Raw genomic sequence first — 22360 nt, forward strand, 5'->3', positions numbered from 1 at the left:
GTGAATTCACTGAATGATTCAGGTGATTACAAGGCTAAGTAGAAGAATAGTCCCTTGGTAATAAAGCATTTCTCTATAAAACATAGTAATATCTATTAGATTTGAAATGCAAGTTCATTTCATATAAGTTCCCTAGATTTGTTCTCCATACACAAAACTGTCAAAAGTTGAGACAAGTTTGAATATATATTATCATCCTTTCTTTGGAATTACAGTTCCTATGAGAAACATCTGCATTTATTTGGTAAAAGCAGTGAGTAAATTAATTTCTAAATCCCATGAAGTTCTGGAGATTAAAAGTTCAAGGTCCACTGCTGAGGTGGTGGTCAGTTTTGCTGTGGGCAGTCGGCTGAGAACAGAATGGCTTTGTGGCTGACCTTTGCCATCCAAGTCCACAGTGAGCCCCTGCTTCACGCGTTCCTGGATCAGCTGCAGTGTGTGCTCAAAAATCTCCCCTGCTCTTGCCGTTTCCACAATCAGTGGGTCACGCGGGTAATAAAACTGAGCTTGCTGGTCACTGGAGGTGCGAGGTTTTCTGCAAATGATAAAACACGTGATTCTTTGAAAGGCAAAACTACAGAATCCATGAAACTTAAAAATACTGTGCATTTAAGAAGGCATTTCCCAAACATTTGAGAGGAATGAAAGCTCTGCCCCTGCAATGGAAGCTCTCCAGAGGACCTGAGGGTTCTTTTCCATATTTTGCTGACGACTTGATTCCAAATGTTAATCCCAGTGCTGAATTCAAATATACATATTCTTTTAATGAATGGGCGATTTAAACAATAGTTTTATGCAGTAAACAAGATCTATGATGAATGAATTCCAGGAGGCTCAGTAAACCTTCTGAAGCACTATGCAATACTTTCAGTCTGCTGGTCTTGGCATTTTGTACCTTCTCTTTCCCTGAGAGTAACCTCCTAGAAATTGCCACTCGCCTTTAGAATCCCATTCGGGCTTCATTCTCCCTGTAGAGTTTCTCTGAGAACTCTGACAAGCTATCACTCCATCTTCTCTAGTACTCCTGTATCATTAAATACATCTCTTACATACTCAGCAAGATGTACTTGAATCGCTGACATATTGTCTTCTCTGCTAAAGAGAGAACTAGGTTACTGATGAGATATTGACCTATTATTCCTCTTGTATCCCAAATACCAAGCCCACTGACCAGCACACTCTAGCAGTTTATGTACATTTATAGAACTGAACTAAATATATTTTTAAAAATTGAAAAGCACTGAGAATGTGAAGCAAACTGCTTTAGAGATTTTGATCAACTGATTCATCTCATCCTCTATGTCTTGAATCTTAATAACTTGGGATCAAAGAATAATAGTTATGATGCTGATAGCTCACTTTGGTTAAGCCCTTTCTGTTCTCCAGGCACTGGTGAAGCACTTTGTCCATATTATCTTAGTTTTTCTTACTAGCAAGCACATCCATGAAGTAGATCCTACTGTTATCCCGATTTTACAGGCAAGGAGCCTGAGGTACGGAGATCTTAAGTCACTTACCCAAGGTCACCCAGATAGAAAATGATGATAAAGTGAGGGATCAAGAAGAGAATGTAAGTCGGCTGCGTGACTCTAGAACATGTGTCCATGACCACAAAGCCACTCTATTTATGGATGTGCAGGAAGCCAAATGGGACTCAATTTGGGGTTTTACAATGTCCCTTTTGACGACTAACTACAAATGCCGAATACATACTTTGTTCGATTATGATGAAACCAATGATCTTTTTTTGTTAATACATTCTGATGTTACAAACACAGAGAAGTTTATGGGATTGAAGGTTTCACTAGTCCATAAATACTGCAATTTGAATTAAAATAATGTAAAGTGCCAAATATCCCAAACATAATGTTTGTCATAGGCTCCCAGTTTACACCGAGGTGTGTTCAACTTGATAATTATTCTCAATTCACACATTGCAGGAGCCCTGCGTCTGACACTGTTTGGTGGATGCTGAGGTAACGGAGCCCATTGCCTAGTGCCTGCCATCAGACTGTAGCACGGAACTTTGGCATAAATTAATGCCACTTAGATTTCATGAGGAAGAAGTTTTCCCTCTTTTAGGGTGAACTGATAATGATGGCTAGCCCAGATGGGGACGTACACACAAGGACTAAAGAAAGCATTCTTTTTCAATCTTATGCACTGTAATGTGACTTATGGATATCATAAAAACGAAGTACAAAAGAAAACAAGTTTGCAATCTATATAAAATAAATTCTTACTGTGAAAACAAATGTCTTCGTGTGAAGTTGATTGCACTGTCAACTCTCTGTACAGCATCAAGAATGGAAGATTCAACGAAGTCATCGCCAGCTTGTCTACCCTGTATGGCTTTGGAAATCAATTCCGTGATTAAAAATATCAAACAGACCTTGAAGTTAAGAACGATACGATATAAATGGCATTACGTTTTGAAGAGAAAACCTCTAAGACAATGAAAATGTTATAAATATCTAAATGATAATGCCCATTGTAAAGATGTAGGTAATTATCTTGAAGCAAAGCTTCATCTAATAATAATAGTGTTATTTAGGGAATTAAAGTACTCCAAATTCTGGCAAGGCTATGTGAAATGTTCCTTTTGAACAACTCTGATTCATGTGGGATCGAAGTTTGTCGGCAATTTGTCATCTTGGAGAGGGTATGAAATATCTATCTCTTCAACTGCCTTGCTTCAATGTAAACAGAAAAGCAAAGTATCTATTCTCCCATCCCACAGACGCTTCTTAGGGCAAGAATTGAACTCTCAGCAAGATTTATAGGAAAGTTAATTTATGCTATCCATAAAATAGAGCAAGCTTGGCTCTGCACAGTGCTCAGGGCTGATGTGATTATCAGACAGCAAAGACATGTAAAGTTCTTTTAAAACTGCGTGTTGCAATGCACATATAAGGTGGCTTTCATGATTATTGTGTTTTAAAACCTATCGGCAATCTATATCCTCACACGATTATCAATTGATACTGTGTTACACTGTCACCTCCTTCCATATGATTTGCTGTTTATCGATATGAATTAGAAATCAACCAGTGTGTAAAAGTAAAAAGGAGAAGGAAATTTTTAAATGGCATCATATGCAAATATTCTTTGAAATATTTAAATTCTAAACTATACAAATATAAAACACATAAAGTTGTTCATAGATTCATAGAAGCACATTAAATATGTAATATATTCAAATGAAAACATTCTCGGTAACAAAGCTTTCTCATTTTTGTGTTAGTTATGATTTTGTTAAGCTTATGTAGTTTTGGAGTAAAATAAAACTAACTTTTATTATTCAATTGATTCCAGTGTTGTTCTATTTGATTTGGAACAAATTGTGAAAATATTTTTATAAATTTCTTCAGAATAGCACTGTGTTATGTAAAGCAAATCCAATGTGTTGGGGGCACATTATACTTAATACTGTTGTATTTATTTGTCTCAAGAATCACCTCAGTTAATGGTCTAAGGAAGAGAATACTCAGAAAATTCTGAGCATATTCTCCATCGTTTTAAGCAAAATTTTACAGAAGTAGGGGAACAATCAGATCATTTTTCTTTGTTAAATCTCAGGGTTAATAAAAATGAGAAAAAGGCCTCAGTAGATTTAAATAAACATAATTGTATAATATATTAATAAACACAAATCTATAATAAACACAATTTAATAAACATAATAAACATGTTAATAAACATAATAAACATAATAAACATAATAAACTTATTATGTTAATAAACATAATAAACTTGCTGATGCACATTTACTTGCAATCCTATCCCTGTATCTATGAGGCTATCACCACTATTGATGATAAAATCAAATGGTAACATTGACTTCTTTCAGAAAAGGGCAGCTTAGGTCATGTGGCCACTCACTGCTCTGCATGAAAGTCTTGGCTCTGGGTGACTTGGGGACTCAGCCTAGCAGTGGGACGTGGAAACAAAACAGCTGTACTCCTCTGTCACCCTTGCTAAAAAATGCCCAGACCTCAAGGAAAGCTGAGATTATTTCGAAATTACCAGTGGGGTTTTTGAGCATATTTTATCTTTCCCCTCTTTATCCTGGGGAAGAAAACTAGCAGATAATGTAACTATCATAACTAAATAGGCCTTATCATATTCAGTCTCTCCCTAAGAAGAATGATGCTAACAGTGACACATGTGAGGGCTGTCCAAGGACACCCAAGACATGTCCACAGCATACACATTTATGGTAACGGCTGTCTTTGTGAAATTATTTTCTTTCAATGGCAGGGAATCTGTCTTACTCATCACTTTGTGTCATTAAACATGGAAATGAGTTCATTGCTCTGGAGAGCTCCATTGTTTTTTCAGAGACCAGAAAAGGAAAGGCACCATCTACTTTGCTTAAGGTTTGGTGCTTAAATTATGATATTTTATTTGTTTTCTTTATAACTTTTAAACTATTCAAACACTACAACACTAAAAATCTGGAAATGCTACTTACAGATATTACAATGTATGTGTCAAAATTTTGAGAACATTTATCACAGGACAGAAATATGCAGTCACTATATGTTTTACATATAAAATGGATGAGAAACATGTGTATGTGTACTAATAGATGCTGTTGTTTACACAAGTATTTCCCCATTCATTGTATTATTAAAGCTTGACAAAAAATGAAATAGAAAATAAAATGAAAATCTTGGCAAGATAGCAAAGATATATCATGTATCTTAATTAGTTCATAAACTAATTTATACCCTATTCAGAGTACATTTTAAAATGTAGTAAAATAGCAATTTAAAACTCTTCAATTACCAATTTTCACTTCATTAATGTGAATAAATATAACTAATGAAAATATTTTGAAACCTTATTGTTCACTCACAACTCTGTAACAGCTTCAGTGGCTTAGAAATTAATTTTTGTCTACACCATGACAAATACTGATATTAAAATGTCAAATAATTCAAACAGTGAATTGTTTATACAGAGTTTTGAAAAATAACTAGAACTCACAAGAATTGAATAGGTTAATTAATGTGTAGCATTTGGAACACATGGTAAATGCTGAATAAATGTTAACTCTTATTTTTACTAGCAATATTCCTATGAGTTTAGTATAGGTTATTTTATTAACTTTACAGACAAGGTCCCACTAACTTAAAGTCAGCTAATGTAGCCTTAAATTCTCAATCTCAATGTAGCCAGTTTAGTTTGATGATAACTTACTGAGTTAAGGATACAGCTGAAGCAATGAATCAAGTTAGGGTAAGGGAGCTGGGAAGGATGGTAAATTGGGAGGGCTCAGCTTCCTGCTTCTGCTATGAAGACATGCTAGGAGACAAGGTCTTAGGAGAAAGACCAGGGGTTCAGAGTCTAATATGTTCAAGGGCAGTTTTTAACATGAGGAATTGCAGGGACTATGGGCCCACCAAAATGAGGTGCCCAACAGACAATTAGACACTTAACTAGAAATATCAGAGGAGATAACATTGCTTAGCATTATTTTCATATAATTTAAACCAGCATATGCGTGTAGGTGCTCCAAGTTTTTCATTCAATAAATTATGGGTCATCTTTGCATTTTTCACCTTGTCCACACATTAAATTCAATGTCTCAATGGTAAGAACTTTATCACAGACATGCCATAAACTGCTTCTTCATTACTGTTGTACTATTTTTGTAACTACTGATTGAATTACATCATGGAAACATCAAAATTCTACGCCAAGAAGTACTCTTGAGAGAGTTCAGGTCCATCTTTTTTAAAAAATAAGAAAATCAATTCCAGTTATGGGTAAGGAAGTTATCCAAAAGGGCTGAGATCAATGGCTTAATTCTTCTCACTATCTCACAGTGCTAATGTTTCATACAAATGTGTTGTGTCTTCAGTGAAACTGAACGATTTTCACAAGCAAGAAATGGGTGTATACCTCACAGCACTTACTAGCACTTCGTAGTTCATATAATACAGGAAGCGTTACAATAAATTATTCTTAAACAAATATTGTTTTTTAAAACAATAAATAACTCCATAAATATTTATCTTAATAAAATATGTAGCATTTAGATATAAAATATTATCTAGAAAAAAAAGAGGGCAAATAGAATTAATATTTGCTGATCTCAAATACCTTGAAAACATCCTGAACAAAAGAATGGGTTCCCAGTAAATACTGTATCAGCCTTACAGTTTATTTAAATCTACGTAAACTGTTAAAAAATCTATTAAATGTAAAAAGAAAATGAGCTTTCTGAAAAAATTACAACTGTGGAAATCTTTTCTTTCTTTTGCCATCACAGATGCCCTGCTATAAACATCAGTCAGTAAAATGTAAATTTTGTATAATGCCTAGACGGTTGTGTAGTTTTCATGATTGTGCGTTGATTTCTATGGCTGTAATTCCCAATGTACATTAGAAACTCAAAAGTCATGATTACTTACTTGTATCACTTACTCCACAAGTGGAGTTGCAACATTCTACAATGACTAAGTAGGGGAAGCACAATTGGAAAATCCACCTGTGATGTATGAACTTTTTCTATTAGTTACAATGGCCTGGTGAATGGAAGGGTCTCAGTCATAACATCTGGAAAATGTTACTTTATTTTGCTGTATTTCCCCTTATTCTGCTAATTTGGGTTGTATAAACATACACACACTTCTTGTGTTTGATCTGAAATTTACTCAAAACTTTTGAATTTATATTCTTGCATCTTTTGCTTTATTAAAAATATTTCTAACATCGTGAAATTTATTTGGTATAAATTACTTTTCCCTCTTATTGACATATAAATGCCCCAGAGCAAAAGAAAAGTTTTTCTTCGTTGAATAACATTTATTTTATTGTATTATTATCTCCCTATAGAATGATTTTCTGTTTTCAGTACCATGGAACAGAATATCAGTGAATGCTATCACTACTCTAACATCTGGCAAATAAAGTGATTAATACATTTTGCTCAATGTTTTGCTTTCTTGTTTTGTTTTGTTTTTTTGAGACAGTCTTACTCTGTCATCCAGGCTAGAGTACAGTGGTGCAATCTTGACTCACTGCAACCTCCGCCTCTCAGGTTCAAGTGATTTTCCTGCCTCAGCCTCCCAAATAGTTGGGACTACAGATGCACGGCACCATGCCTGGTTAATTTTTTTTTATTTTTAGTAGAGACAGGGTTTCACTATGTTGGCTAGGCTGGTCTCGAACTCCTGAAAGCATGATTTGCCCGCGTTGGCTCCCAAAGTGCTGGGATTATAGGAGTGAGCTACCGCATCTGGCCTGAATGTTTTACTTTTAATATGTATGTATAATTACATTTAGTTAAATTTCTGTCAAAGGAGATGAAATTCTTATGTTGGAGATTCTGAAATGTTTTTTCACTGTGACTACAGTGCTGCTGTGTATGTGGAAGAGCAAGACAGAGAGAGAGAGTATTTGTTTGCTTGTGTGTTTGTTTAATGGTAAAGAGTTTTAGCATTTCTAAAACATGATGATATTAATTCTGTAATAACTTTTTCCAAAACTATCTCAAGGGCATTTTACCAGAGGTCTTATGATCTGTCACTATCTTCCATCACCCCCAGATGGGACCATCTAGTTGCAGAAAAACAAGCTCAGGGCTCCCAATGACATCTACATTACCGTGAGTTGTATAATTATTTCATTATATGTTATAATATGATAATAATAGAAATAAAATATACAATAAATGCAATGTACTTGAATCATCTCAAACCCATTTCCTCACCCCTAGTCTGTAGAAAAATTGTCTTCAACGGAACCAGTCCCCAGTGCCAAAAAGATTGGGGACCATTGACCTGGACAAAAGAAATGCTCAGAAGTTTGAGATCGCAGAATATGTAAGTGAAAATGAAAGTATATGAAAAAAAGAATATGAAAGAATTCATATGACAGGAAAAAGGCAAATCTTTAAAAATATAAGTTGATAAGCTAAATCTATTTTTAACCAGGGCCGTGTTATGAAATAGTATTGAATATAATGAAAGAGTTACCTAATCTCTTTTATACACCCATAAGGCCTGGAAAACCTAAAATAAAAAAAAAAAGAATCTACAAAACAGTATTTATGAAATTTGTTCATTTTTAAGGATACTGAAAGATGAGCAAAGCCAAAATAGCACTCCAAATGCTTGTAGCTAAACTCATGTGTTTCAGCTGTTGATCGTCAATACAGCAAAACTCCTGAACCCATTTGAAAAAAAAAGCAACTCTAATGTCAACTCCCACATGCAGACATATTGTGCTTTCCTTCAATGCTTCCCCGTGCAGAGAACATACCAGGCAACCTTCATTCACAGCCTGACTCCACTTATTAATAACCTCACCTGAGTTTCAGAACAGTCTACATAAGTCTGCCTACTAATGGACTCTCCCATCTCCCTTGTGAACTAAATAATCAAAAAAAAAATTTTTTTAAGATTTTTACACTAAACAGTATTTTAAACAGTCATTCTATATAATCAACCAGCAGACGGTTCTAGCTATATAATCAGATTGGTGATAAAATGTAAAAAGCTATGCCAATTACGTTGGCCAATTTTAAATGCCTGCAAACATTGAGATATTTATTCTAGTGGTTATAAATCTTACTTGAGAGTGTGATGGATTGATTTTTAGTTTTAAACTAAGATTAAATATGCTAGACTAGTGTACCTAATACATGTTGAATTTCATATTATGTTTCAACCTCCAGCTCAAATTTTGCCTATAAACACATCTTGCATTCTATAATTTTTGGCTGTTAGAAAACAGGATATGCATTTGCAAATCTTGACGATTTATGTTCTTTTTTGGCATTGTTATTTTTTACTGTATATCCCTTAAGATTGTTTATATTTAAAAGTTTTTATTTTAAAAAGAACAAAACAGCTTTGACCACAATCACACTTGACCAGAAAGAAAGTATAAGAAAGCATGATTAGTGAGGTCAGTCAGAGAGCATTAGGAGTAGCAGCTGTTCAAAGACAGTTATTTGGATGTTGTAAATGGAGCTACAAACACCTACCAGTGACTGTAAGAAACATGTTGGTCACAACAAGGCCAAATGAATTCCGAGCCACACAATCATATCTCCCCTGGTCAAGGTGCCCTGCGTCGTAGATGGTCAGCGTGCCTTCACCATCCACATGGAATTTACCACTCTCAGTAATCTGCACACCTTCCTAGGGAGCAAAAAACAGTTGTCACTGGGTGGGTGTGACTCCCTAAAAAATAATGTACTTGCTTTTTTAAATGTAGGTTCATTTGTTCAACAGACATCTACTGCATGTCTGCTGTGTGTCAAGTATTGGAGGAGATATATGAATCTAGTGAGAGAAGGGAGGGAGGAAAAGAGGTTTCTAGGAAGCGTGGTTTTTCTCTCTAATTATTAAATATGACAATCAAAAGTTCAATCATGTAATTATTTAATAGAATAATTATTTTAAAATCATCACGCCAATGGATGGATACACACAATTGATTCAGCTATTTCTTACTGCTAAAGATAATCCTGACAACTACATTTGATTGGGCACAGTGACTCACGCCTATAATCCCAGCCCTTTGGGAGGCTGAGGCAGGAGGGTAACTTGAGCCCAGGAGTTCAGGACAAGCCTGGGTAACATAGCAAGACCCCACTGCTAAAAAAAAAAAAAAAGTTAGAACAAAAGTCAGCCAGGCATGGTAGCATGTGCCTGTAGTTCTAGCTACTCAGGAGGCTGAGGCGAGAGGGTTGTCCAGAAGTGTGAGTCTGTAGTGATCTATGATCATGCCACTGCACTGCAGCCTGTACAACATAGCAAGATCCTACATCTAAAATTAAAAAAAAAAAAATTAAAAATTAACAAGGAGAATGCTTACACATCCATCATCTAAAAACACCAAAATATTTTTATTAACATATTTCTAATGTCCCTTCTATTTCTTTAATGTAGGTACTCATATGTTGTTATAGCTACACTGATAGGTGTGTATTATATATATACTCAAAATATACTTTAAGATAAAAATAACTGTTTTATATGAACAATGATTAAAGTGCATTTGCTTATAGTTAATACATATTTACATACTTTGTCATTATTATGGAGTTAACTTGAAAAAGTAAAAGAAATTGGACTTATGAAACGGCAGTAAAATGGCATGCCTCTCCCCAAAAGACTCATAGGCGACAGAAGATGCGAGAGACTTTTTCAAAATAATTCACACTCCTGCTGTAGCCAACGGGCCAGAGTGTAACCATGAACATTTAGAGTGAAAATGATGTTTCACCAGTCTTTGGATTCTCACAGCTGACTTTACCCAATGCTAGAACACAAGTCCTGGTGATTGGTAGCTGGTAACTCAGAGTAGGAGAGGAAGTCTCAGGGAGCTACCAGATGAGAGGGCAGATGAGACAGACCAGACAGACACAAGTCAGGGATGAGGCAACTAGGTGCACAGGGTGCAAGGCCTCGCGGGTCTTCCCTTCAAAACCACACCTTCCCTGCCTCGAGCTGGGCCATTACTGAATTTCCTTTCAAAGTTTCTCCCTTGTCCTCCCTCCTCCTCACCCACTGCCAGAACTCCCAGACTAAATGTATAGCTCTGAAATGTTTGCTTAGAATCTCAGCAATCAGATCGCTTTCCAGCACATTCCTTATCTGCTTAGGGTAGGGTGTTTCTATTGCTCATAGCAAAGGTATGCTAACTCATACTATTTCCAAACTTGTGAGCTGAAGAGGACTGTTATGAAGAGTAAATGTGATCGTGTATGTAAAATGTCCAGCCTAGAGTCAGCACTCAATCAGTTTGTGATTAGAAGCTACCTTTTACAAAGTAGACACTGAGATATTCTGCAGATGTTATTGTAGAATGATGCATGTTGTAGAGTGTCGAATGAGGCTTTAGAGACAGACCAAAATGTATGTTTTCCACAATTGCTATTTTTAGCATAAAAATATTTTAATGTGGCTGGGCGTGGTGGCTCACACCTGTAATCCCAACACTTTGATAGGCCGAGGTGGGCAGATCATTAGGTCAGGAGTTCGAAACTACCCCGACCTATGGTGAAACTCTGTCTCTACTAAAAATACAAAAACTAGCTGTGAGTGATGGTGGGTGCCTGTAATACAGGCTACTCAGGAGGCTGAGGCAGGTGAATCACTTGAACTTGGGAGGCGGAGGTTGCAGTGAGCTGAGATCGTTCCACTGCACTCCAGCCTGGGTGACAGAGCAAGACTCTGTCTCAAAAAAACAAAATTAATATATAATATCAAATTGAAAGGCGTTTATTTGAAAATATTCAGACTAGTGAGAGGACACGAACCGGAATACTTAAGATTGAGACCCCTAAACTTACTCTTCATAGAGACTGGCGTGTGAGACTTGGCTACAGCACCAAGGAAGGCCTTGTTACTATAGAGCAGCAACAGAAATGAGCCAAGTGGTTTTGGAAAACAGCTTTGTGACCTTTCCCAGATTTTCTGTTTTGTCAAAATGTTTCAAAAACTGACGTTCAAGTGTGCAAATTTGTTGATTTTTAAGAACACTGAAATCTGAGACCCATCATTTTGTTTTGATGAAAAACTTAAAACAGAAGAAGCAGTTATGTCGGAAAAATATGGCTTCCAAAAGACGTTAAGATATGTAAATAGGCAGCTATTGTTTCTTTAAGGTCATTCAGGTTTTGAAACTTCAGTACTACTTTTTCTTGTTTCTTTAACACCAAGTTTTTCATTCCCTTCCTGTTTTAGCCAATGACCTACTTTTAATCCACTTCTGAGTTATTAACTTAAAATGGTTTCTCATCAGCCACTAAACTCTTAATTTATATGTGTCAAAACCAATTTTCCTTAGAGGAAATCAGTTATGCTTATAAAGTTTTCATCAACCAAGGAAATGAGAAAGGATAAACCTTATCAAAACACTGAACCAAAATCAGACACAGTCACTTTAAAAAAAAGAAGAAAAAACAGGAAATAAACCTGCTGCAGTGTAAAAAGTATTATTTGCTAGCAAAAATCGCAACAGCAATAAATCAATATGAGAATCATTACCTCCATTTCAGTGGGTCAATACATCTGTCAGTGTTTTTAATATTACTGTACTCTTAGTTGAGATCTTACCTTATTCCAAGTAATTATGGGCTGTGGTTCTCCTTGAGCATGACATGAAATGTTTATATTTTTTCCAACCTCGACACTTGTATCCTGAGGACGTTGAATAAACACTGGAAGAGCTGTGGAAGCAAACCAAAATAACATCATGTCAGTATCATTTTTGTCAATACATGCCAGCTGAGTGGATGGTATGCATCTGAATGCCGTATTGGTTAAGCACAGTAGTTTTTTAAAAATCAATTACTTTAACATCTAGTGGAATACCAAGCAGCACACCAAGGCTGGCAGCAAGTACTGCAGAGACGAGAGCAGGAATTTGGCAAAAGGAACGTACTGAAGCTTTAACTACATTTGCATTTTAACAGGCATCTCTTCAGCTTAGCCATGGGTACAAGATTTTCATTATTCTTTCTCAGTACTTTTTGGTAAGGGTGAAATAAAACTATACAGTAACATCAGAACTTACTTGTGGCTAAGATAAAAAGATCCAGCTCTTCAGTGAGAATCTCATTTTCTCAGAAAACACAAACTACCATAATACACCCAATATGAAATAGATAATTTAGATAGCTCTATAACTGTTTAAAAAATGAATTCATAATCCTTAAAACTCCCCAAACAAGAAATCCCCAGGAAGGAATTAAAATCATTTTACTGAAGAATTTGACCCAGTGTTTAAAAAATTTAACAGCAGTTTTATAGAATCTCCTCTATAAAATAACAGAGGAGGGAATACTTCCCAGCTCCCTTTGGGAGGCTCACACTAATATCAAAACCAGATAACAACTACAAAAAAAAAAGAAAAGAAAAATCCTACAGTCCAATACTTCTCATAAACATACCCACAAAAATCATTACCAAGATATTGGCAAATAGAATTTATGAATATAAAAAGGTTTATACACCATGAGCAAGTAAGGTTTATTCCCAGGATGCAATACGGGTTCATTATTTGAAAATCAATCAATATAATCCATCATGTTAACTGCTAAAGAAGAAACGTCACCTAGTAGTATCAATAAATAAAAAGTGTTTGCCTCTATTCAACACTCATTATGTGCTAAAGACCTCTCAGAAAGAAAATCAGAGCAGAGGGGAGTTTACACAACTTGGGAAAGAACACGTACGAAAGCCCTAGAGTGAGGAGACGCAGTGAATACCTTTCCCTTAGGAAGTAAGGCAGGGATATCTGTTCTTTCCAGTCTTACTCAACATACCAAAGCCAAGTTCCAGCTTGGGCACCATGGAAGGAAGAGGACGTAGAAAGCAAACAGAATGCAAAAGAAGCGATAAAACGGTCCCTATTTACAAATGAAATTACCGTCTACATAGAATATCCTAAGACATAACAAAAAGACTCCAAAGTGACTTCACAAGGTCTCTGGATACAAGACACATGTGTTCATATATACATGGTATTTATTTTATATACAATCAAAGAACATATGTCTTTTTTAAAAAAATACTTACAATTGGTCAAAAACATGGAATAATTAGGTATAAATTTAACAAAACATCTACAGTACTTATAAATGAAAAACTACAAAATGCTGATATACAAAATCAGAGATTTTTAAAAAATGAATAAGCATACATGCATGAATTGAAAGTCTAAAGACAGTTAAGGTGTCGTTTATTTACAAGTTGATATACACGTTTAATGCAATTCTCATTAAAATCTCAGCAAGATTTATTTCATAGCTATAGATAAGATTATTCTAAAATTTATGTGGGAATGCAAAGAAACTAGAAGAGCTAAATGGTTTTGACAAAAAGGAACAAAGTAAGAGCAATTGATCTACTGGATTTGAAGACAGGTCCTGTAACTGCACTAATCAAGACTGCGTAGTACTGAGGAACGAGGACACACAGACGCAAGTAGCAATGAGCCAGAGCAGAGAACCCAGTAATGAATCCACACAAATATGCTCCTTTGATTTTTAATGAAAGCACAAAAGCAGTTCACTGCAGCCCTTTCAACCAACAGTACAATAGCAAATGGATAATCACAGGCAGAAAAATAAACCCCTACCTAAGTCTCACTCTTTATAAAAAATTAACTCAAAATGGACAACCAACTTAAATATAAAATGTAAAACTATGATTTAAAAAATAGGATAAAATCTTTGAAATTTAAGCCAAATGTTCTCTGACTTTGCATTAAAAGCTTGATCTATCAAAGAAAAAAATTGGCAATCTGGATTTCACCAAAATAAAAAATTCTGTGCTGTGAGCACCATTATGGGAGCATCAAAAGGCAAGTTATAGACTGAGAAAATATTTGCAAACCACATATGCAGAAAGAAATAGTGTCTAAAATATATACAAAACGCCCAAATTCAACAGGGAAATACCAAACACTTCAAATAGAGAATGAGCAAAAGGCATGACATTGTACTGAAGAGGATATACAGATGGCAAATCAGCATTTGAAAAGGTGCTCGAAATCTGAAGTCATTAGAGACATGCAAATTAAAACCACAATGAGATATTACCAGACACTGATAAAAATGGCTAACATACAAAATAATGACATCACAAATTGCAGGCAAGGATGCAGGGAAACAATTACTCCTACACTGTTGGTGGCGAAGTAAGTCAGTACAGACACTCTGGAAAGGAGTTTGGAACTTTCTTTAAAAATTCAAATATGCGGCCAGGTGTGGTGACTCACGCCTGTAATCCCAGCACTTTGTAAGGCCAAGGTGGATGGATCACCTGAGATCAAGAGTTCAAAACCAGTCTGGCCAGCATAGTGAAACCCTGTCTCTACGAAAAATACAAAATATTAGCCAGGCGTGGCGGTGCGTGCCTGAAGTTCCAGCTACTCGGGAGGCTAAGGCAGGAGAATCACTTGAATCCGGGAGCTGGAGGTCGCAGTGAGCTGAGACTGTGCCACTGCACTCCAGCCTGGGTGACAGAGTGAGACTCCATCTCAAAAAAAAAAAAAAAAAAAAAAAAAAAAAAATCCACAAGTGCACAAGCTAAGTCCTGTGGTAGTAAAATCTGTAGCCTTTTAGAAAAGCTACGAAACTGTCTTCCTCATTTTCTATTTTATTTTATTTTTTTTTTTTTTTTTTTGAGATAGAGCCCCGCTCTGTCACCTAGGCTGGAGTACAGTGGCCAATGGCACAACCTCAGCTCTTTGCAACCTCCACCTCCTGGGTTCAAGTGATTCTTCTGCCCCAGTCTCGAGTAACTGGGATTACAGGCATGTACCACCATGCCTGGCTAATTTTTTTTTTTTTTTTTAGTAGAGATGGGGTTTCACCATGCTGGCCAGGCTGGTTTTGAACTCTGTCTTCCACAACGGTTGAATTAATTTACACTCCCAATAACAGTGTAAAAGCATTGCTATTTCTCCACATCCTCCCCAGCATCTGTTGTCTCCAGATTTTTTAATGATCTTCATTTTAACTGGCGTGAGATGGTATCTCATTGTGGTTTTAATTTGCATTTCTCTAATGACCAGTAATAATGAGCATTTTTTCCTATGTTTGTTGGCTGCATGAATGTCTTCTTTTGAAAAGTGTCTTTTCCTATCCTTTGTCCATTATTTGATGGGGTTGTTTTTTTTCTTGTAAATTTGTTTAAGTTCTTTGTAGATTCTGGACATTAGCCCTTTGTCAGATGGATAGCTTACAAAAATTTTTCCCATTCTTTTGGTTGCTGGTTCAGTCTAATGATTGTTTCTTTGCCGTGCAGAAACTCTGAAGTTTAATATGATCCCATTTGTCGATTTTGGCTTTTGTCACCATTGCTTTTGGTGTTTTAGTCATGGAGTCCTTGCCTACGCCTATGTCCTGAATGGTATTACCTAGGTTTTCTTCTAGGGTTGTTATGGTGTTAGGTCTTAGGTTTAGATCTTTAATCGATCTGGAGTTAATTTTTGTGTAAAGTGTTAGAAAGGGGTCCAGTTTCAGCTTTCTGCACATAGTTAGCCAGTTTTCAGTGACTCATGCCTGTAATCCAAGCATTTTTGGAGGCTGAGGTGGTCAGATCAACTGAAGTCAGGAGTTCGAGACCAGCCTGTCTAACATGGTGAAAATTCTTAAGCTTAATTGCTATCTTAGTATTGTTAACTATTCTATTACTATGCTATCACCTTTGCCAACTCTTATGTCCAAGGAAAGATTCATCCTGTCTCTGTGTACTGGTATAAAAAAGGTCAATTTTCACTTTATTATTGTTAACTTCAATATTTGTACAAAAGGAAGGACATTCTTTGCAGCACCCAGAATCTATTTCCAACAATGCATAATAAACTTTGTCTTCTGTTTGAAAAAAAAAAGGGAAGGACAACCAGGAGAAAAATTTACATACTGCCTACAGACCACTTGGACTGGGAATACAGTAGTTAAAACCTTGAGTATCAAATATATTATAAGTGTACAGGGACTCAGTTGTGGGTTTGTACTTATAACCAGACAGTTTATTCAGCTTGTAACCTAGATAATGATCAACTACATGTATGTTATAACCCCAAGTTAGATCCTGGAACTTGGTTTAAGGTCTGAGATAAGTCAGTAGAGGAGACCTACTAAATCAGATCATCCTTTTTCTTATTCACTTTACAGCTAGGAGAAACTCTAGGATATCCTGTTTATGATGAAGTAAAAAAACAAAAAACAAAAGTAAAAAAAAAAAAGTAAAAGAAGTGTAAATATCAAAGGAAGTATAAACGTAGGAGATTGAAAGACACTGATTGACCACCTGGAAAAATTATTTAATATTATGGGTCAGCTACTTGGGCACAAAATGAGTCATGGGGATACTGTACTCCTATTTATATGCTTAATTAAATCATCACCAATGGAACTGCACAAGATTTAGAGCTGTTGGCTATACAACCCAAAAAATGAGAAATGCTATTTACCAAAACAGACTAGCTTTAGATTACCTCCTGACCCAAGAAGAAAGTGTATATGGAAAGCTTAACCTAACTAACTGTTGCTTAAAAATTGATAATAACAAAAAGTTGTCATGGAAATAACTGCAAAAAGGCAAACGTTGGCCCATGTCCCAGTTCAACCTTGGAAGTCTGGATGGTCACCAGACTCCCTCTCTGGAGGTTGGTTCTCATTTTTTTTTTTTGAGGATTTAAAACACTAATAGGAGGTTTCGTACTTATTCTAAGTAATTGCTTAATCCCTCCATGTCTCTTGCCTCTCTTGTTTCAGAGAATACAGTCAACCATAAAAGCAGGAGAGCTAGGCATACCACCACCCAAATAATGGCCTTGACTAAGTATCAACCCGTCCTTCAGGAAAAATCCTATCACCCCAGGATGAGCTTCCTGGAAGGGATGGGCTCATAGAACTTGTGTAAATTTTGCCTTAAGTAAACCAAAACAGGAACCAGAATAACTGTGTAAAATGGATTAAGTTAACTTAGCCCCACCTCAATAAACACAAAAGGCTACATCCTCTATCAAGGTAATTTAGAGGTGTATCAAGGCAAAGCTCTCCAAAGTCTGCAATCAGTTTCAAAAAGTTCTATCTAAACCTCCCTGTCAGGACCACAATGGCATCCTATCTAGCCCCAGAAGATGGCTGGCTAGCCAATGATGAGTAAGATTCCCCAAGGGAGGAGCAAGCTAAGACAGGCACAGTCGCACAGTGGCATAAAGGCCAAGGAAAGAAAAAGGCCCTGGCACCACACAAAGCGTGCCTACCCTCTATTAGCCATCCCAAGGTAAAAGAAAGTAAAACTTTGGCCAAAATCGAGGTGCAACTTATATAAAGGCAATTAAAAACATCTGACCTACCCAGGTACTCCCTCCTACATATGTTTTAGTATCTTCAAAAAGAAGGCCATTATAGTGGTATGTTCCATTAAAAGTATTACTTGTATTGAGCACACCAAAGGGGCGAATGAAGGGAAAAATTAATCAAAATAAAATTAATGCAGAAAAGAGAAGCAGAAATTAAATTTTTCTTTTATAAGCAAACTTCCCTAAGTCCTTCCCCTTCCCGTGGGATTGTATTCTGCTTTGCAAGTTAGATAAGTTTATAAATTCTTGTATTCTTGTTCTCTATAGTTTCTGTCACACAGCAAAGGTCATAAAAAAAAAAAAATGCCGAAACAGGCAGGACTCTGGCCTTCTGGGCACTGTAGCAGAAGGCAATAGATAAGGCTCGTGCTAGAATCCTTGAGCTCTACAGATAGTAAACATCTGGGTCACACAGCAACAGTCATATGTAAGCCTAAGTCAGGTGCCTATAATTGCTTAATACATTACCTTTGTTCTACACCTGCAAACTTGTTTTAGTGCTACTGCATACTTCATGTATAAAAAGCCAAACCCTGACTTTGTTAGAGGCTCAGCCATTTTGTTCCCAGTCAAGGAACCAGCTGGGCCAGTGTACACCGAAAATAAACTCCTTCTGTATCCTCGACAGTCTCTCCAGTCTCTGAAATTCTGCAACAATACCACATGGTTTGTACTCAATATACATTAAATGTATTTTATACCATGTAACAAATGGTTCTCAGCATGTTTGCTGATAATCTTTTGGAACTACTATGAAATAAGAAGGTTGACGATACTAGAATTAAGACACTATGAATTCTAGTGTGTTCTAAACACTGTAGATTAGTAGCATTGGTATTATTACTCCCAAATAATGATAATCATGAACATTTATTAGACGAGGAAACTGAGTCACAGAATTATGACAGAAAATAACACAGATCAGTTTGCCACAGAGACAATATATCTTGATTTAAGCATTCTATAGATTGCCTCTTTATGGATACAAGATAGGAAAAACAGGGTAGAAAGGAGCTCTTTATAAAGGATTTATAACAACCAAACATCTATACCCAAGAAATATTAATTAATAGACCAATGTCACCCAGATAAAGAGCCCTGTCATTTCCATATTTTATCAAATTCACGGACAAAAACACACAAAAAAAGTTCTCATCAGTGTTTTTTGTTTGCTTCATTTTTGTTTGTTTGATTTTTTTTTTTTTTTTTTTTTAGATGCAACATATTTGGAAGAGAAAATAATTACACTGCACTCTGGTCAAGAATGGAAAGGTATTATTGCATCTTGGTAAAATGGCTGAAATAAACAAGTTAAAATCAAACAAAATAAAGTTGAGGAATTTGTTTAAATTAAATAACATTTTCATTACAAATAGAGGATGTAGATAATGGGAACGAATAATTCATGTGGAGGCAAGATGGTTGCAACCAGGAAAAAATGGCGTGGAGGTGGGGCAGTTCAGGTAAAGAAGCCAAAAAGAAACAGAAAATAGGTCCTGTGGCCATCACAGAGGAGGTGGAGGAAGAAGAGAGAGACTGGATTCCAGGCCCTGTTTGCAAGGAGAAGTAGAAAAACAAGGAATGGACGTTCTTCTTTTCTTCTAGAGGAACAAATACATTTCAGAACAAGACACGTTATGCAGGACTTGAGAATCTCGATGACTCTTTCAAAAAGAAGATACTAAAATGGATCATAAACGTAAGTTATTTATGATTAACAAGTTCTAGGAAATGAAAAACTGTAATAAAATGCATCTACTTTGAAGCTAAGAAATCCTCATGGACCATCTGCTAAATTTCTTGTTTAAAATATTCACACTCTAGCTGAACTAAAGATGACTGGAAACTGTTTGAAAAGTTCTCAGTCCCTTTTGTCTTGACCCTGCTTTTGAGGAATTATCACATTATGCTATGTTAAAAGAACTCTTAATTCAGATATTTAGTACACAATGGTTATAATCCCAAAAGCCAACCATTGGTGGAGCATGTGTTCACTTTCACAATTTTCGATAACAGGATATGGTTTTAGAACTTTCATATCATAGAAGAAGATGCTGCTTTTCTAGAAACAGGACCTTGTTTTCTCTTAAATATCATAAACTTTTTCCAGGGAAGTTTTCAAGCACCAACTTTATATGAAAATTCTCATTACCAGGAACCAAAAACGCATTGCTGTGTCATAAGATCCATCACAGCTGTAAAACACAGAGAGAATCAGCAAGCAAAAGACGTGCAGCGCCTGAGAAAGAGCCAAAGGCCCTTCTTCCACATGATCTCACTGTTCAGACCACAGTGAGACAAAATTGAAAATCAACTCCAAAAGGAACCCTCAAAACCACACAACTACATGGAAATTAAACAACCTGTTCCTGAATGATCATTGAGTCAGCAATGAAATCAAGATAGAAATTTAAGAATTGTTTGAACTGAAAATTATAGGGACAGAACCTATCAAAACCTCTGGGATACAGCAAACATAGTACTAAGAGGGATGATGCCTTAAATGCCAACGTCGAAAAGTCTGAAAGAGCACAAATATACACAATCTAAGGTCACCTCTTAAGGAACTAGAGAGAGAAGAACAAACCAAACCCAAACCAAGCAGAAGAAAAGAAATAACAAAGATCAGAGCAAAACTGCACAAAATACAAAAGATAAATGAAAAAAAAAAAAGCTGTTTCTTTGAAAAGATAAATAAAATTGATAGGTTATTAGCAAGATTAACCAAGAAAAGAACCAAATAAACTCAATAAGAAACAAAACAGGAGTTATTACAACCAATACCACAGAAATACAAAAGATCATTCAAGGCTACTACGAAAAGCGTCATGTGCACACACTAGAAAACCTAGAGGAGACAGACATATTCCTGGAAATATACAACCCTCTTAGAGTAAACCAGGAAGAAACAGAAACTTTTCACAGACCAATAATAAGCAGTGAGATTAAAATATTAATGAAAAAATTTCAAACAAAAAGTCTAGGACCAGACGGATTCACAGCTGAATTCTATCAGACATTCAAGGAAGAATTGGTACCAATATTATTGACACTATTTCACAAGACAGAAGCAGAGGAAATTTTCTCTAAATCATTCTATGAAGCCAGTATCACCATAATACCAAAACCAAGAAAGGACATACTAGAAAAATAAAACTACAGTCCAATATCCCTAATGAATATAGACGCAAAAATCTTTAATAAAATACTAGCTAACCAAATCCAATGGCATATCAAATTATAATCCATGATGATCACGTGCGTTTTATACTAGGATGCACAGATGGTTTAACATATGCAAATCAATAAATGTGCTGCACCACATAAACAGACTTAAAAACAAAAATCACATGATCATCTCAATAGAGGCAGAAACAGCATTTGACAAAATCCAGCATCGCTTTATGATTAAAACCCTTAGAAAAACTGCCATAGAAGACACATACCCTAAGGTAATAAAAGCCATCTATGACAAACCCACAGCCAGCATAATAATGAATGAGGAAAAGTTGAAATCACTACCCCTGAGAACTGGAACAAGACAAGGATGCCCACTCTTACCACTTCTATTTAATATAGTACTGGAAGTCCTAGCCAAAGCAAGCAGACGAAAGAAAGAAACAAGGGCCATCCAAATCAGTAAAGAGGAAGTCAAACTCACCGTTTGCTGATGATATGATTGTACACCTAGAAAACCCAAAAGACTTCTAGAACTGATGGATGTATTCAGCAAGGTTTCAGGATACAAAATTAACGTACATAAATCAGTAGGACTGCTATATATGAGAGCAACCAAGCTGATAATCAAACCAAGAACTCAACTCCTTATACAAGAGCTGCAAAAAATAAAATAAAATACTTAGGAGTATACCTAATCAAGGAGGTGAAATAGCTCTACAAAGAAAACTACAAAACACTGCTGAAAGAAATCATAGATGACACAAATGTACAGAAATGCATCCTGTGCTCATAAATGGGGAGAATCAATGACAATGACTATACTGCCAAAAGCAATCTACAATTTCAATGCAATTCCCATCAAAATACCACCAATGTTCTTTACAGAACCAGAAAAAAACAATTCTAAAATTCATAGGGAACCAAAAAAGAGCCTGCATAGCCAAAGCAAGACTAGGCAAAAAGAAGGAATTTACAGGCATCTCATTACCTGACTTTAAACTATACTATAAGGTCATAGTCACCAAAACAGCATGGTACTGGTATAAAAATAGGCACATAGACCAATGGAGCAGAACAGAGAACCCAGAAATAAAGCCAAATCTTTACAGCCAACAAGGCAAACAAAAACATAAAGTGGGGAAAGGACACCTTAGTCAATAAACGGTGCTGGGATAATTTTCAAGCCACATGGAGAAGAATGAAACTGGATCCTCATCTCTAACCTTACACAAAAATCGTCTCAAGATGGATTACAAACTTAAATCTAAGACAGGAAACCATAAAATCTGTAGAAGATAATGTCAGAAAATCCCTTCTAGACATTGGCTTA

At 36.0% G+C, this 22360-nt stretch overlaps 1 protein-coding gene and 1 pseudogene across 2 annotated transcripts in view; one reads left to right on the plus strand and one right to left on the minus strand.

Moving 5' to 3' along the window:
* PXDNL (peroxidasin like) overlaps positions 1–22360 on the minus strand; it is a 379412-nt gene that overhangs the window by 85005 nt on the left and 272047 nt on the right. For both annotated transcript variants that reach the window (XM_039464797.2, XM_039464800.2), the window contains 4 exons: positions 12084–12196; positions 9002–9158; positions 2244–2352; positions 378–535 (listed from right to left, as the gene is read on the minus strand). In XM_039464797.2, the coding sequence (XP_039320731.2) occupies positions 378–535; positions 2244–2352; positions 9002–9158; positions 12084–12196 (537 nt within the window). The remainder of the gene's footprint in view (positions 1–377; positions 536–2243; positions 2353–9001; positions 9159–12083; positions 12197–22360) is intronic.
* On the plus strand, positions 19269–20157 carry LOC141581396 (ribosome biogenesis protein BRX1 homolog pseudogene; annotated as a pseudogene).

Source organism: Saimiri boliviensis, chromosome 15 (assembly GCF_048565385.1).
Source record: "Saimiri boliviensis isolate mSaiBol1 chromosome 15, mSaiBol1.pri, whole genome shotgun sequence".
In the NCBI taxonomy this organism is placed as follows: Eukaryota; Metazoa; Chordata; class Mammalia; order Primates; family Cebidae; genus Saimiri; species Saimiri boliviensis.